Raw genomic sequence first — 17,919 nt, forward strand, 5'->3', positions numbered from 1 at the left:
TCAGCTATGCATGGAAGTTAAGTAGGAAATAAAACATTTTTGAGCTGTTCTAGGAAAATAATCAGTGACAAAAGGTAGTGTGATACAGCCTGATGCAATGCATACTGTGACCACCCTGTTATTTTCCTTTCACTGTCACTATATCAACATAAAAATATTAAAAAATGTGTAATTGTTGATAAGGTGAAGGAAGGAAGGAAGGAAGGAAGGCAGGCAGGACAGACGGACGGACAGAAGGAAGGAAGGAAGGAAGGCAGGCAGGACAGACGGAAGGAAGGAAGGAAGGAAGGAAGGCAGGCAGGACAGACGGACGGACAGAAGGAAGGAAGGAAGGAAGGAAAATCTTTAAATTCTTGCTCAGCATTTGGCAGAGACTCAGGGTTTCAGCCATGAGAGGATGGCTTAAAGAAATCATTTTGTGGGGCATAATGGGTAAAAAAAACCAACTTTTTTCTGCAGAAAGGCAAAGCACAAGAGTACTACGCTAAAGCATGGTATAAAACCAGAGGTACAAAGTGTACTGAAACTGAAGGCCAAGGCTAAAAAATGCAGCAATATGTCAGAAAAAGAGGTTTGTATAAATGTCTGGAGGTTTGTATAAATCACAGATGTGCTGCATTTTAATGCACAGGTTTTAATGCACAGGTTCGTGCTGCATTTTAATTAATGATGTAGGAGAAAGGAGAGTAGCAGTGGAGATGAAATGTAAAATGCTGAGAAATGTGAAAGACATGCTCGGAAATGTTTATCATACTACTGTGAATTCTTAAGGGAGCATAATAAAAAAGAAAGAATGTATTATTCAAATAATATATATTTCTTTTTTTTTAATCAAATAGACAGTTGTTTCCCAGAGGTGTTTATAGTTTATTTATAGTTAATGAGTTCCTCCATGTGTAACTGAGCGCCGCTCATCTTACGCCTACGACAGTAGGATTCATTCACGTCAAGGCTTGAAACTCAGTGTAATTTTCCCATGTTGCCAGGTCACACACTATGCTGACAGGGCAGAGGGGTTGGGGTCAGGGTCAGGGCTGGGGTCACAGCTACATCAAGCTCCCACGATGCACCCCTTCCTGCCCAGTGACACACACTCTGGGACATGGCCTCCTGCGGCTGGGACCGATCTATTGTGAGATGTCAGATCTATTTCAGTACAGGATGCTGATGAAAGTCCACAGATGTGGTGATATGAAAGAGAAGTGGCTTAATCGGAAAGTCTCGGCCGCATACACACTGATGGATGGAATTGCGTACATTGTTTATCAGAAGGATATTTAAAGCTTAAACAAATCTGTAGCTGCTTGAAAACTAAATTCTTTTCTGAAACTGAGATGCATCCCAGTGTCTCAATGTCCCTATTCCCATACCATTTACTTTAATCTTTATTCCTGTGATACCATACGTTTATAAAGTTATAAAGTAATACACTGACACTCCAACTATAAAGTGCTCATTATGATCTGTTAAGAACTCAAAGTCGATATTGAGTTAGTCCAGTTCTTATTCTTTATGCATTATGCATTCAGTTTATAGAAACGTCTTTTAACACTTTAATCTGGTTTGAGAGATTGAGAACATTCTTTTAAATAATTTATATAGTTATGGCATAAAAAAACTTTTACTGCTTGCTGAGTGTTTTGAGGAAAGATACTAATAAAAGAAGATACCAATAAAACAAAAGGAAAGAAAAGGAAAAACAGGAAGAAAAAGAAAAAATAGCAAGAATGCAGAAAGAAAGAAAGAAAGAAAGAAAGAGAAAGAAAGACTAAATAAAAGGAAAATGAAAGAAAAGGAAAGAAGTAAAGAGCAGGCATGACAGAGAGAATAAAGAGGAAAGACAGGAATAAAACAAGGAAAGGAAAAACAGGATGAAAAGAAAGAAAGAACTAGCAAGAATGAATGTAGAAAAGGAAAGAAAAACGGGAAGAGAAAGAAAAACAAAGAACAAGAACGACCAAGAAAGAAAGAAAGAAAAGGAAAAACAGGAAGGAAAAAGAAAAATAAAGAGAAAGAAAGAAAGAAAAAAGAAAGAACAACAATAAAAAGGAGTTAGAAAAAGAAATAAAGAGCTGGCATGACAGGGAGAAAGAAAGAAAAAGCAGGAACAAAGCAAAAGGAAAGAAAAGGGAAGAAAAGGACGCAGAAAAAAAGTGAGAATGAAGTGAGAAATATTGATTACTGAATTTTGTGTCTCTTTTTTGTGTGAGTGTAAAACTGAGGGATGTTTGTGGCTCAGTAACGGCCTGCAGCGCGCACACACACACACACACACACACACACACACACACACACACACACACACACACACGCCTCAGTAGACCTGATTAACAGCTGTCAGACTGCACTTCTGGAAAGTTCCTCTCTATCGAACACCTCATTCACCTCATCAGCTCATTAGCACGACTGAATCTACTGCGTTAGAAGAGAAATTTAGCTGATGTTTTCTCCCTCAGTCACTCCGGACCTTCACTAATACTAACACTGTATTAAACAGCCTGCTTAATGCACCAAACTGGTGGTTCTCAAACTTTCAGGGGCTCTTTTAACTGTTAAAAAAAATAAAAATCAGCCTCATTATTTTAATATTTACAGTAGAATTTTGGCTATTCATCAGAGCCAGAGAGCCATAGAACCTGTTTTATTAAAAAAATATATCATTACACTCCAGTTGACATTATTTATAGGCATGCTAACTTATTTTAAAAATCACGTCCCCCCTGCCTATTCTTCACAGACCCCACTTTGAGAACCATGGTTCTAGACATTTACATTAGAACCAAAATCAACTTTCACTGTTCAACTGCTGTTCAAATCCATATCTACAACGTGATTTTCATTTCTTAAGAACGTGACATCCTCCATCCTCTGGAAACTCAAATTCCCAATTCCAGGATCTCCAGGCTGTAGCCACACCCACTTCCCCCATTTCCACCAATTACACCCGTTCATCTCTCCCACCATCCGATCTCCTCATCTGTTCTTCATTAGCCTCATTTACTTTAGTGTATACATACACATACTGTATGTTAGTTAGTCTCATTGCTAAATCTCGTTAGTGCCTCTGTGTGTGCGTTTCGAGACTTTATTGCGTGCTTTTCAGTCTGTTTTACCCCCATGTTTATGTAACAATTATGGAAGGAGTCTCCAGTGTCAGCACTTAGTAACAGTAAGTTTTCCACCAGGACAGAGGTCTTTGCACGTTGAGGTTTCTCTGGAACATGACAAGCTGTGTTTATTTTGTCTTAAATTCAAGAGAGAGAAATAAGAGGCTGATGAGGCAATGACTCTTTATAGCTGCAACAACATAAATGACAACAAAAACAAACTTGTTTTGCAACATGTAATACACCTATAAATGGATAAAAAGCAAGATACTGTATGATATTGATTAATAAATAAAGATGGTTAGCTTTGGGAAACCACTGTGGCATAAGAGGATACGCCTCACAAAGTGCCGTAATGGCCGTAATGGGAACTGATTATTCAACTCTGGGGCAGTAACAGTAACTTATTTTTCTATAAAATCACAGTGTTTTATTCCTTACTTTTGACAATTACAAACTTTTCACATTGCAGTGTTTTGCTTTTGAAGAATGTCCAGAGATCTTGTGTACTGTTCATGGTGCCTTTTGTAAATGTTGAAACTATGATACTCTATACTGTTAAACACTTTCTGAAGTATTACCAAAGAAAGAAAGAAAGAAAGAAAGATAGAAAGAAAGAAGGCTCCACAGTAGATGCACTAGTAGTAGTAGGGCTTTATGATGATTGTAATTGCTGGGATCCAAATCCAAATGGGAAGGGGGGGTTAAAAAACAAAGATCTTCTTGTATCCTCCTCTCCTTGTGGCAAGGAGAATGATTACTGTGGACGTAGCAGAGTACTGCAGTGTGTGAAAGAGATTTTCCCTGAAAATGCACATACCCACACAGACACACACACACAGATACATGGACACACACACTTCCTGCATTTGCATCATTTATTCCACTCTAAGAAAACGAAGTCCTTTGACCCTCAGCCATCGACACAGGTCATTTATCTCCATCTCTTCTGCACCCCGTCCACCCCCTCCACCCCCTTCCAACCCCTCCGCCCCAAACATACACACTACCACACATCCTGTAGGAAGGGCTGAAATGGCAGGATATATGAAGTTCTGTTTATTCTTGGCCTTGTATTAAGTTTCCCAACAGAACTGGACATTAAAATTCAAATAGGCTGGAAAGGGTAGAGTGGTGCCTCTGAGAGTGATAATGTAGGAAAATAAATATAAAAAAAACAATCCTATCCGTATTACAGCATACACATTCTCATAACAAGTGTGTATTGAGTGTTGTAATATCAGAATGTAATCTGGATCCTGTAAGGAAGCTATTATTCAAACAGTTCTGACAAAAACATTGTTAGGAAGTGGAAAGTGACTATTTGTCATTCCAGAGACAGCCCTTCACTGTAGGGTCGGTTTTAGTGAAGTGTGAGTGACAGGTACATGCAGGCATCTCTCAACGGTATCTTTAATTTATCATTCTACTCATTCTGAAACACAAAATAAACAGAAGAAAGACTCAAATCTGAAACATCTGAAACTGACCCAGGAAAAAAAAAGTCCACAAAAATTGAAGATGCCAAACACATTAATATTTAACATTTAATATTTAATATGTATTTCCTAAGTAAAAGCCCAACCTTATATATGAACTATTTAATTCGTACTATTTTTCTAGAATTAGAAGTGCTTTGTTTAAGGTTCTATCCAAACCTCGCACCGAAGACAGATTGACACAGTGGCAATGTTGATTTAGGATTTTGTTCCACTCAAATAACCACCTAATTCAAAATCAAGAAACCTATTAATGCAGCATAAACAACAGTTAAATCTGTGTGACTGCTTGGTTAGATCTGTTAGATGACACCGACATGCTCATTTACTCATATTCATAAAAAATGCTCCAATACTAACAACCATCTCACACTATTTGCCCTAAGCCTAGTGTCAGTTGTCACACTAATCAACAGATGACATGAAATGACAGCAATCTGGATATTTTTCACGATTAATGATGGCAAGCAGACTGCACACTATGCTCTGTAAAAATATCAAAAGGAGCATCTTCATGATAAAAGTGAAAGTTGAAGTTGAAAGCTGAAGTGGTTAGAACTCGAGTGTTCTGCAGAAAGCCCTGACCTCAACCCCACTGAACACCTTTGGGACAAATAAGTATGCTGACTGAACTCCATATCTTCTCGCCTGACATCAGTGCTTGACCTCACTAATGCTAACTCCAATGCTCCAAAATCTAGTGGAAAGCCTTCTCTGAAGAGTGGAGGTTATTATAACTGCAAATGGGGAATAAATCTATAATGGGACATTCAGCATATGGGTGTGATGATCAATGATGGCCATACAGTGTATCTTTAATAGACAGTTGCTGTGAACTGCACACACACAAGGTATTTATGAGCACTGAGCAGTGGAGCAAGTGTGCAGAGAAACTGTCACATGTGAGAGCACTTCAGTTCTGCGAGCACTGAGACATGCCTGCTCGTTAGGGTCTTTGCATTCTTATGCATTCCTAATTCAGACAAACACTAACAGCTAAATGCAGCCGGATATCTAAATGTTTTTATGTCTAGCTAACAATGGACTTCATTTATCAATTAGACATACATTTTTTTTTTAAATTGTGAAAATAAGTTTTATTAGTGATTTGAAAGAATGCAAAAAATATCCAAAAAATTCATAAATTAAAATGAATAACACTAGCCGTACAATTGAGACAAGAGTTAGTGAGTAGTGTCCATGTTAGCTGGCAAGCTGCAATGGCTGAGCTGCATTATTGGAAGTTTCAGTGCACACAGTGCTTAGGAAGTGCTCTTTCACTGTTTAGTCATCATTTTGTTTTTGTTTTTCAGCTGTCAGCTTTGCCTTTTATGGAGTTTTGTGGGCGTCAATAACTGTAATCAGCTGTGCCGTGAATGTGCTTGGTAATTTATGGCTGATATCAAAATCAGCATTACTGAATCTTATGTAAGTCTGGTGGGAGTCACTGTGGTATAAGAGGAATAAAACACCTCAGGGTTTCAGTAACTCTACTGAATCTATAACTCTATAGATTTTCCTATAATATATGCTGTACATTATTTTCTTATAACAGCATGACCACAAGTGTTTTATTGCTTACTTAAAAAAGAACAGAGCTGGTGGGTAACATTTTTCTGCAAAATCTTAGATAGAAATTTTGAGGTGAATATTGGATGGAAATTAGAGAGATCACAAGGTCAAGATGTGGCTTCGTATGATACGTCCGGCTCCACAACTGTGCTATTAATAGCCATTGGGGAAAAACACGGTCTTTATCAGAAAAAGTGGAAAGGGAAAAAAAACTGTATACACTCATTGAGTATTCATAGAAAGGAAATAGACCCCTGAGCAGATGCATGGAACAATGGGTATGCATCACTTCAGGAAATTAGACAATACTACAAAGCTCCTGTGAATATATTCTCTACATGTGTTTCCTTCACTATCTATAAAGAATGTGAGGCTGAACAGCTCGCCTGTAATGAAGACAGATACTTCAAAATGGCCTAAAGACATGTGTGAGCAAACTTCTCAAATAGTGAGACGTAGTGGAGATGAAAAGTGGTTCCTCAGCAACCGTGACAGACAGTATATATCCAATTCTACAAAACTGTAATGGAGCGATTAACAGCATTCCTTTAAAAAATATTGGCCTTTTAATGATGGTGGTGGACAGCGCTGTCTAACACATCACTCCAAAATCTCCCACAAGTGTTCACTTGAATTGAGATCTGGTAAGTGTGAATGCTTTAACATACTGTATCATTTACATCATTTTCATCCTCATCATAAAACATTCAGTGACCTGTGGTTGAGGGGCGGGGTTATCCCGGAAGAGGCCCCTCCCATTACAAATGTTTCTTCATATGATAAAGCTGATCAGTCAGAAGAACCTTGTATTGATTGTGAACTTTGGATTGCAGTGATGCTTCACTCTAAGGGGAGTCAAATCATGCCAGCAATATAAAAAAAATGCCTCGAACACCATAACAGAGCCGCCATTTTTTCTTTTAATCTGTCAACTGTTTATATATTTAAAAAAAAATAGACTGGAAGCTGACTTGTTACAGGATGTTACAAGTATGTTCTTGAATATTGGGTTTAACTGCTACAAAAATTAGGCTGCTTAAATAGTTTCCTAATTACAGGTATCGTAAAGAGCAACCCTGGAGCCAGAATGAGTCGCTCTTGATGTTCACTATGAGATAATCAGTAGCATCTGTCAGAGATATAATTTTTCTGAGCAAGCCTGGGCACAGCCAGAAAAATAACTGAAATGGTAGAGGTGTGTAAGCATGTCAACGCCGGAATCCGTGCCATCTCCCGGAACACACTCCATCTCCCAGAACACATTCCATCTCCCAGAACACACCGCAGCCTAAAAATATGGCTGCCAAGTTCTACAAACACCAAACCATCTCGTTCAATGTCACATTCTCAGTCACTAGATTACTGATCACACCCACCCTGGACTCAATTACCAATCACATATAAGCACACTCCATATGCTCATTCTTTTCAAAGTATTTGCTCAGAACTGGGTTTTTGCATCTCATGCAGCAAGCCTTTGGTATAATGATTTTTGACTTTGCCTCTGATGTCCTGTTTGTGAATTGCCTGACCTACTGCCTGTCTTTGCTGCTACAAAATCATCTCTGTGGCAAATAAGCAAGATAATGGAGACTGATTTCTTAGGTGGTTCTACTTAATTATCAGCATTCCTTTGGAAAATGTATTTAAATTGCTAAACTACAACTAAAATCCTCTGCACAGCTGTACAAGTGTGATCAAAACTGTTTGAAACATTAAACTCTATGTAGAACATCTGCTCTATGTTAAGTCATCGCAAAATCATTCATTTATTAATTAAAATTAAACCATGGAAAGCAAAGAAGGAGCAAAAAATGTTCCCACAACAACAGCATTAAAATACATCACTTCAAATTCTAGCTCTAGAATACTGTTGTTTTTTTTTTGGTCATTTATTTTATCAGTTGTATTTCTTTTTGTACACAGATATAATCTCAGCCAGTGACTTGTTCAATTCTGGTGGGAGAAACAATTATGATTGGCTAAATGTGGCAACCAATGAAAATTAACTAACTTTTTACTATAAAGCTCCACAGGGTAAACATCTCTGATGTTATAAAATTAATTTCAGAAAGTAAAACCTTTGGGGAAAAAAACAGAAAAATGTTATTCATCGGTTCAAAATGAACCCTGGAGAATTATCATATGAATTCTCACACTCATTACTCCCTTATCCAAAGCCTGTGTGGAGCATGAAGTATATTTACACAGCATCACAGCTCAAAGGATTGTGATAAACCAATTTTCTCAGGGCTGCAGGAATGATAGCCATGTTGAGACATTTCAAAAGATAACTGCATGCTGCAAGGCAGACTCGCTGATGGCGTCTGATGGAAAAATATGGCAGGAATTTGTATTATTTACAGAGGTGCCAACACTGTTAACAAAAATCTCCTAGCAGGAATAGAAAAAAAAAAGAATTTTACCACAAAATCCCCTCGAGCATTTCAGTGGATGGGATGCCAACAGCACAAATGATAAAAGACAGTATGTAGTGTTGAACTGAAATATTTGAGTCTATAAGCAACCAGCACAGGAGTGTACAAGCTTATTTTATACAATTGTTACAAAATGAACAAGTGCTCGAGCAGTCCGAGTACTCTCCATGCCCAATGTTGCACATAATAATTAAGTATGAACATGATGTATTCACTCATGGGCCATTTATTAGGGTCACTGGTAATGCTACTAATTCATGCAATTTTCCAATCATCATGTAGCAGGAGTGCAATACAAATACAACTGCAAAGCATGCAGATACAGGTCAAGAGCTTCAGTTCATGTTCACAACAAACATTAGAATGAGGAAAAAATGTGATTTTAGTGACTTTGATTGTAGCGTGGATGTGGGTGCCAAACAAACCGCTGGATTTTTCATACACAATCTTCATATAGAATGGTGTGAAAAACAACTAATATCCAGTGAGCGGTGGTTCTGCAGGCAGAAACGCCTTGCTGATGAGAAAGATCAGGGGAGAACGGCAACTCTTTACAATTGTGATGAGCAGAAAAGCATGAAAACATGTTCAACCTTGAGGTTCCTGTCCTGTTAGCCAAAAACAGGAATTTGAGGCTACAGTCTGCATAGACTCACTGAAACTGGACAGATTTCTTGTCAGTTCTGCTAATATCCTAACTTTTATTACTGGGATGAAAGGAAAGCATCAGACAAATCAAACAACTTTTCTGCCCAAACAGGAACACAATATAGCTAAATATATAAAAAAGAAAATTACAAAGTAGGCCTATGTGATATGAAATTTTAATTGCTAATGCACAGCAGATTTAAGCTACGCTTTTATTATTGAACCACCTGTTTGTCGACAGAAATGAAAAATATTCATCCTTTTGTTTTCTATAGGCTCACAAGACAGGTTTGTGAAGTTCACTTAAAGTTGGCAAAAAGTAAAAGGAACAGCAAATGCATCTTTCACCCCCAGCGCCCTTTCCCATTCAGTGAATTGCCCTTTCCCATTCAGTGAATTGCCCTTTCCACTGGGTGAATTTTATTCACGTTTGGTCTTACAGCTGCTTTAGATAAAAAAAACAGCAGAAAGCAGAGTTTTTGTGTATTGCTGTAGCAAAGAGTCTTACAGCTAAAAGTTACAGCTAAAACAAACATGAATCAGAGACAGCTTGAGACAGATGTGATTATTTAAGTCAACCGAAAGCAAAATGGAAAGAATGGGTTCTGTATAAACTGTTAGGCTACAATGTGTGTGTGTGTGTGTGTGTGTGTGTGTGTGGCAGCCTGGGAAAACCTATACAGTCAGGTCCATAAATATTTGGACATTGACAAAGTTATTGTTATTTTAGCCATCTACTGCAGTATATTGGAGTTGGAATTAAGACTTTCAGCTTTAATTTGAGGGTATTCACATCTAAACTTGGCCAGGTATGTGTTATTCCCTCAATATTTCACTTACAGGTAAACATATAAAAGGTCTAGAGGTGATTTCCAGTGTGGCATTTGCATTTGAAAGTCCAAAGAATTGTCATTGCCAGTGAAGCAAGCCATCATTACGCTGAAAAATCAAAACAAACCCATCAGAGAGATAACAAAAACATTTTGGTACCTTTTGAAAAAGAAAGAATGCACTGGTGAGCTCAGGAACACCAAAAGACCTGGGTAAATACAGAGGGTTTACAAGACGGAAACCATTGGTAAGCCTCAGAAATATGAAGACCAGATTAGATTTACTCCAAAACATCTAAAAAAAAGCCTGTACAGTTCTTGAATATGATCCTATGAACAGATGAGAGAAAGATCAACTTGCACCAATATGATGGGAAGAGAAGAGTATGGAGAAGAAAAAGAACAGCTCATGATCAAAAGCATACCACTTTATCTTATGGTGTGGGTATGTATGGCTGCTAATGGAACCGGTTCCCCTTTATTTATTGATGATGTGACTGCTGACAAAAGGAGCCGGAAGAATTCGGAAGTGTGTAGGGCTATATTATCTGTTACCGATGACCTGAAGCATACTTCAAAAGCAACCCTAAACATTTTTAAGGCAAAGGAAGTGAAATATTCTGCAATGGCCAAGTCAATCACCTGACCTGACTCCAACTGAGCATGCACTTCACTTGCTGCAGACAAATCTGCAGGCAAAGCACCCCAAGAACAAGCAGGAAGCAAAGACAGCTGCAGTAAAGCAGAAACCCAGCATCTGGTGATGTCTATAGGTTCCAGACTTCAGACAGTCATTGCAAGACTGTAAAGGATTTGCAACCAAGTGCAAATGATAATTTGCAAGTGTAAAAATGACAATTTAATTTATGATTATTTTAGTTTCTCTAATTACTTTCGGTTCCTTAAAGGAGAATGGAGGGTGTTGAGTAAGTAAATACCCTCAAATTAAAGCTGAAAGCCTGCACTTATATGATTTCAACTCCAACATACTGTGGTAGACAGATAAAATAACAATACCATATATGTGCAACCAGCATTACTGGACCTAAAATACTGTAAATATAGCATAGAATATATACCACAGCATGCATCGTAATGCTCAGTACTTTGCAAATGTAGGAGTGAGGTCAATAAAAGAGGTTTCAGGCCTATAGGTATTTGTCAAAATAGTTTGAGATGGCATTTACAGATAGTGGGAAACGTCAACAAAGAAAACAAGCTAGCAGCACTTTGTGTGTCTGTATAACATTAAAAGCCTTTCAGAGTAAACAAAACAAAATACAAGATGCCTTTTTAAAGGACACCAAGATTTATCCACTGCCTGTGATGACAACTTGAGATTGCTATGGACCAGTGGTAACAAAACACACTTTGTGTCACACACATACGTACAAAGCCAATAAGTGCAGCACGTGCCATTTATCCTAACAGCCCAAACGACAACCTTTCACAAACTTTAAAGGGTTTCTGTATACTCAGAAATTTTAATGACATGTAATTGCAGTAAACATTCTAATAAAAATTCCGTCGGTATCTCCAGCATAATCAGCGTTTACTGAAACAGTGCTATTCAGTGCATATGAACTGAATATTATTAGAAATAGTTCAGCCATTTCCTGATTTCTTAAATTGGTTTTTGCTCCGCTATCTGATTTGCATTCCAAAAAAAATGGAACCATTTCACACAGAGCGGTTAGGTAAATGTAGACCACTGTATGTCACTGTGTTATTATCACCCGCTTGGAATGTAAATTAAAAAGCTGCATGAAGGTATTTTGCTTCAATGAAAATATGTATCAGTGACAGCTTCTGCAGACTCCATAGGAATTAAAAAACATAGAAGGGAAATGGAGTATGCAAAATAATAGTAATGAACAATATATATACATATGAGCCGTTTAGGAAATAAATATCAAAGAAACAACTGACGTTACTGACTGAATATTTTGAGTTCAGTGTAATGGAATTATATTATAGCTAGCTGATAATAAAGTGCATCACTCACCAGATGTGGCGCTATCACAGTCATGGAGGTTACACTGGCGCGTGTTCTCTGGCCAGGGCTCGTGATCACATTGGGCCTCCTTGTCCTTCTCCTCTTCTTCCTCCAGCTCTGCCTTTGTGTTCACACACTTGACCAGACGGTGCTGTACGCCTCCACCGCAGGACGCCGAGCACTGCCAAAACACAGCACACACTTTCCTGTTAACCAATTTGCATGGATCTGTTAGCATCATTTTTAAGCCGCATAAAAACTGATTGTGTTACCTAAAATGTCCATGAAACAAGTTTCCCTGAGGGAGGATTTTGTACTGATCAAAGAGCAGCTCTAATTAAAAGCTGAAGTGCACACACATGCGCATGTACACAGTGTATCCATGCGACTACGCAACCTGGCTCGTGCTGAGCGGTGCGTGTACTCACCACATGCTGGGAGCTGGAGCACACAAAAGCTCCAGAGGGATTGTTACATGGAGAGGGATTAAAGGCTGACCTCTGAATCAAAGCCTGGTTTTGTTACAGAGTGTAGTCTACACCACAATGACTCACCAAACTGAGTACTCAGATCTGACCTCAGAGCATCTCTCTGTCACATTATTTTTTTGTAAAGTTTGAAATACAGCTCCTATGCTGCACTGTGTATTTGTGCCAGATATCTGTACTGCAATTATCTGAACAAACCTTTTTTTCTGGATACAAAATGGCCATCTACAGCCATATAACTAAATATATTCAATACTTCAAAAAAATTCCTATTAGCTAGTTCTTCCCAGCTACAGTTTCTTCATATCAGGGAGATCTCGCCTCTGGCCACCCGAAACATTGGGCAGCGACTTTCTGACTTTTTGCCGAGGGTACAAACACAATGTGCTACATCAACACTATGCTATAAGATCATATACTTGTTTGTTTCCCTTAATGCATGTATCAACTAAGAAGCTCATTATGTTAGCTACCACTTTTAGCCTGGTTAATTAGGACTGGGCAGCACACTGGAGCTTAGGTAGCTAATTAATTTATAATCAGTCTATATGCATGAACACAAATCAGATAATATTTATGCAGAAAGGGGAACAAGGCCAAGGGCAACATTATTAGAGTTAGAAAGGAAATGGAGGAGGAGGAAGGAGGAAAATATATTGTGAACGCACCATGAGTCAGAAAGTAATGAAGCCACTAATGGCATCTTCAAACTGCTAAACTACAAAGATAAGCAAGCCAGACTGCACACACTCATAAAGACGGGTTCCCTACTGATCCGTGGCACAGAAATACTCCAGTTCTTTCATAATCTCTCCAGAGAAATGGGTTAAAAGTTACGCAAGCTATGTGTCAAGGACTGGAATGACTCTACAACACTAAGTATAACCGTGAAATCTCCGGGGTTGGATCAATGCCTACAGTGTAGATTTAAAGTCTAGACGCCTGCCACACAACACTAATTTTTCATTCAGAACTGAGGGTTTTACAAGTGTGTTTACATAAAAGAAGGCTGAAGTAGTTCTTGGAATTATGGTGGGAAGGTGGATAAGTGAGATTTAGCAGCAATTTAGACATCATGTTGCATTATGTGAATATCATTCATATCCAGTGTTTATTTATGGTAATTTGCCAACTAGCAGATTTTCTATCTACAGTACATCCCTTTGTTTTGGATTACAGATATTGTTTTAACAGCTTCTTTAAAGGAAGGTCAACAGTCTTGTGAATAATTGTCCAGTCCAATAAACAATAACCATGAAATTTTTTTTCTGGTTTTAGAGACCTTACAGTATTTAATTACAGATTGTACAATGTATTACTTCTTATAATCTTCCAAACTACTTTTGCACTTTGTTTACCCAGAACACCAGACTCTCATCTCCCACACTAGTTACTACTTTAGCAAGGAGCAATGTTTTCTGTGCCTCTGACTGTGCAAGGAGCAAAGCAAGTTTGAATTTAGAGATTAAAAAAACATTCTTTAATGCATCTTGATTCTCTTTTTAAATACTTCTGCATTAATCCACAGATCTCTATACTCTGATTTTAAAAGAAACAAAACAGTGAAGCAAGTCATAACTTATAAATAATAAAAATATATTTTATTTTTGGCCAAAATATATTTTTTGACACACAACTAAACTAATTGGATGGTGAGAGGTAAAGGCATACGCTATGCTATGTGTACATTAGAAACTAACTAAAGTAGCAAGCAGAGTTGACGATGAACAAACTCAGACCTCCACACCCTTCACTTTGAAAGCAAATTTGTGGGCACATTGCCAATTTGATGAATGAGAAGGACAAAAAGAACCATCATACCAAGATAAATGTATTTTGCAAATGCAACGAACATGCAAAAATCACATCTCACGTTTTCATCCAGAGTTTGAGGAAATGGCATTCTGCTATTCCTGCTCAACAGAGAAGCCCAGAGCAAGTGAAAAGCTTCCATACATTCAGAAAGGGCAAAATGCAAGGTCTACAAGGTTCATTGCAAAATATTTCATCCTTACGACATGGTTGAAAACCCAGGCTTTAGCTCAGTGCTGTACACGGTAGAGTTACTAGAGTTCAGAATCCATAAATCCAAAACTATAATTTCCATATACAATTAAGAATCATGTAAATGTGTTAATTTTATATAAAGCAAAAAAATTTAAGAAGTGTTTGAAAGGTCTGGACAGAATCCAGACTGAAACTCAAACAGAACGCCTCAAACATTGCTTGAATTATTGCTAGTCAGATGCAATCGTAAACCTGATCTGAGTCAGTAGAAATTGGACCTAGTTTCCAAATACCAAACAGATTTGTTCAGATATTCTAAAATGAAATGTACACATTTTCCAAGCACTTTCCGGATGAATAATAAGATGTTTTTCAGCCAATCTATTGTTAAAAGCACTACACAAATAAAACTGAACAGAACTGAACTTTTTGTCTGTAATACAGATCAACATTTAGGCTGAATATATGATACAAGACTTTGGAATAAACAAAAAAGTTTGAAGAAAAAGTAGTAGCTACGTTTCTAGCTAGAAGGAGTTGAATAACATGAAGTCCTGATTCTGAAAGCTTTGAAAGATTGCTAGGTAGTAGTCAGCTTGTAAATTATCTCAGTTTATCACAGCGGCTCACTTAAATCACAATGGCACAGTGGTATGTTGATGCCTAGCTGCTAATCACATGGACTTTTTTGTCAAAACTCTGAAACATTGTTATTTAGTCCTTTTTCTAATGGAACAATCAAGCAATTTCCAGTAATAGATTCATAATTAAGCACATTTCAAATAAAAATACAACACTACAAATCAAGCATTTTTAAGAATTTCAAGCATATGAACACTGCAGATAGGCAAATGCAAGGTAGTACAAACAATAGGCACTTAATAACATTACAAATTGCTCGTTTCATGTTCGCAAAGCAGCCTAGAACATATTGAGGTAGATTTGCTTGTGTACTATAGCTGGGATTGTCTTGGTTTGTCTGCGCCGCCATCTCTTCAGTACACTCCGGCTCTAGTTTCACCACATAATCAAATTTTTCTTATTCCAGACTTAACAGCTCTGTAAACATGCAACTTGACTCATCTGTACCAGTAAGATTGCATTACCAAATTTCTAGTTTAAAGGGAATTAACTGCACACATTATAGAAGTGGTTCTGTAAGAAATGAAATATGAAAATAATCAACAACGCCAAAAGCAATGGTACTGTTACCACCACAAAGTTGATTACTTACCAATAACTGCATGTTTTATTCATCTAATACAACATACATTTTATAGTTATTAAAGAATAGCACTTAATACTTTTTATCTGTTTATAGTTACATTAAAAGTTGCGGAACATTCATATATCAAGTTAGCATCTGTTTTCATCTAGGTCATTCCCTTACCAGCTTCTCTTTTTTCTCTCTCTTGTAGTTAATAAGACAAAAAAAGACAAATCTGCATCCTGTTATTGTATAGAGAAACAACAATGCACAAACTCCTCTGTCCTGAAGACTTTCTCGTGGTGGAAAACTTACTCACTTACAAAGCACTGACAGTGGAGACTCCTTCCATAAATGTTAAATGTTAAATATCTTATTACAGCAAGCTTCACTATATCAATAAGTATAGATTTTTCTTTGTTAAATAATGTTTTTTTAATCCCGTGATTAATCTTATATTATGTGGATCAGCCATCAGATTTAATTGTTACTATAAGAAACAGTAATGTGTTAATGAGCACATTAATATAAACCTGTGCAGTTGGCACTACTGTCACTGCTGAGCTACTGTTATAGAAAATTAATCAACACCTTTTGACCAATTAGATTTGAGAATTCAGTGGAAATGTGGTACAGGAATATACAGTGGGGTCCAAAAGTCTGAGAGCATTAGTGAAAATTCTTCTATTTTGCATTCTTTTCTAATTTAATACAACAATTTTCATTACAAATTATATTACTGACAACAACTTGAGTGAAAAGTAGAATCTTTGAAATATATACATGAATTTCAGAGTTGCTTAATATTTGCTATCTCCCCTTTCTGCTTTAATGACTGCGCACTCGAGCTGGCACGGACTCCACACATTTGTGTAACATGGTCGATTTTAGATCAAATCCATCAGAGTGTCGTCTGAACACATGCGTCAATAGAAGAGATTAGACATGAGGAAAATCTGATCATTTGTACAAAGCAGTTGACATGGTCATAAATTTGCTTAGATTTAAATAGGGACCTAGACATAGTGCAGAATCTTGAATATTAAATATTCAAGATCTTGACTATTTACTTTCTTTGTTTTAAATATTTCAAAATTCTATAACCATCTGTTTATTTCCAACTTTAAATCAAAATAACAAAACCCACTGTATATCATAAATGTTGCATGGTGTATTTACATCCTCCTGTTTGTCTGATTTAGCTGGCCATTTTACTTTTGGGAATAAATTACTAAACAATCAGAGACAAGCAATAACACATATTAGAGAATGAAATGAATTTCATTCTCTAATGTGCCTTTAAACCCAGCAGTTGCTAAAACTGAATATACAATAGAGTCATGACATGATGCTCACCTGTCCCCAGGATCCAGTAACCCACTGCGCACAGGGCTGAGTGTTGCATTGCTGAATTGAGCTGGGCTTTTGTGTCTCATCACACTTCCCTTCTTCAGGACACGTAACCATCCTCTGCTGCTCTCCTCCACCACACAGCTCTGAACACTGTAGGAACAAATATAGCAGCAGGAGGCCGTGGCCTTTATTCATCAAAGATGTGAAGAAATGGATATACATTTGAGATTTGAGAACTGCGAATGACGTACAATGTACAGTGTTGAACAAGTTTTTTTTAATGGTTTAATTGGCTTAGATACACGTTAGCTCAGAGAACCTGAAAGCAAATTTGACCTTTTTTCCCTTGTTAGCTCATGTTCTTGGTCAGAGTATGCAAGATTCAGCTGTACTAATTACAAAAATACTTAAAAATATATGTAAAAATATCATTTAATTTTTTTTCCCTTAAAGTTCAGCAACTTTTTCCTGCCTCTAATTGGCTTCTGATTTCTGATTGTGACTGTGAGTGCCACAGCTGGGATAAAAATAATTACCAAATTAAATAATTATACAATACCTGCTGGGTTGAACACTAACACTGGTCTCAGCATTAGCCTCACTTCCTCTGCTCAAATTGACATAGCCTCAATCTTGGGATGGAAATTTGTTCTATTATCTTCCTGCACTAGCAATTACACATTAAACATCATCACAAATTTGTTATTTACCATTGTGTCACTAACTCTGGCAAAGAATAAGGTGGACGTCCACCTGCACCTGGCTTGAGCATTA

At 37.4% G+C, this 17,919-nt stretch overlaps 1 protein-coding gene across 2 annotated transcripts in view; it reads right to left on the reverse strand.

The window, feature by feature from the left end:
• The window catches only part of LOC113536575 (A disintegrin and metalloproteinase with thrombospondin motifs 7), a 72,798-nt gene that overhangs the window by 7,572 nt on the left and 47,307 nt on the right, over window positions 1-17,919 (reverse strand). For both annotated transcript variants that reach the window (XM_026930601.3, XM_026930602.3), the window contains exons 22-23: window positions 17,149-17,295; window positions 12,100-12,271 (exon numbers count right to left, since the gene is read on the reverse strand). In XM_026930601.3, the coding sequence (XP_026786402.3) occupies window positions 12,100-12,271; window positions 17,149-17,295 (319 nt within the window). The remainder of the gene's footprint in view (window positions 1-12,099; window positions 12,272-17,148; window positions 17,296-17,919) is intronic.

The sequence above is a fragment of the Pangasianodon hypophthalmus genome, chromosome 11 (assembly GCF_027358585.1).
Source record: "Pangasianodon hypophthalmus isolate fPanHyp1 chromosome 11, fPanHyp1.pri, whole genome shotgun sequence".
Taxonomy (NCBI): Eukaryota; Metazoa; Chordata; class Actinopteri; order Siluriformes; family Pangasiidae; genus Pangasianodon; species Pangasianodon hypophthalmus.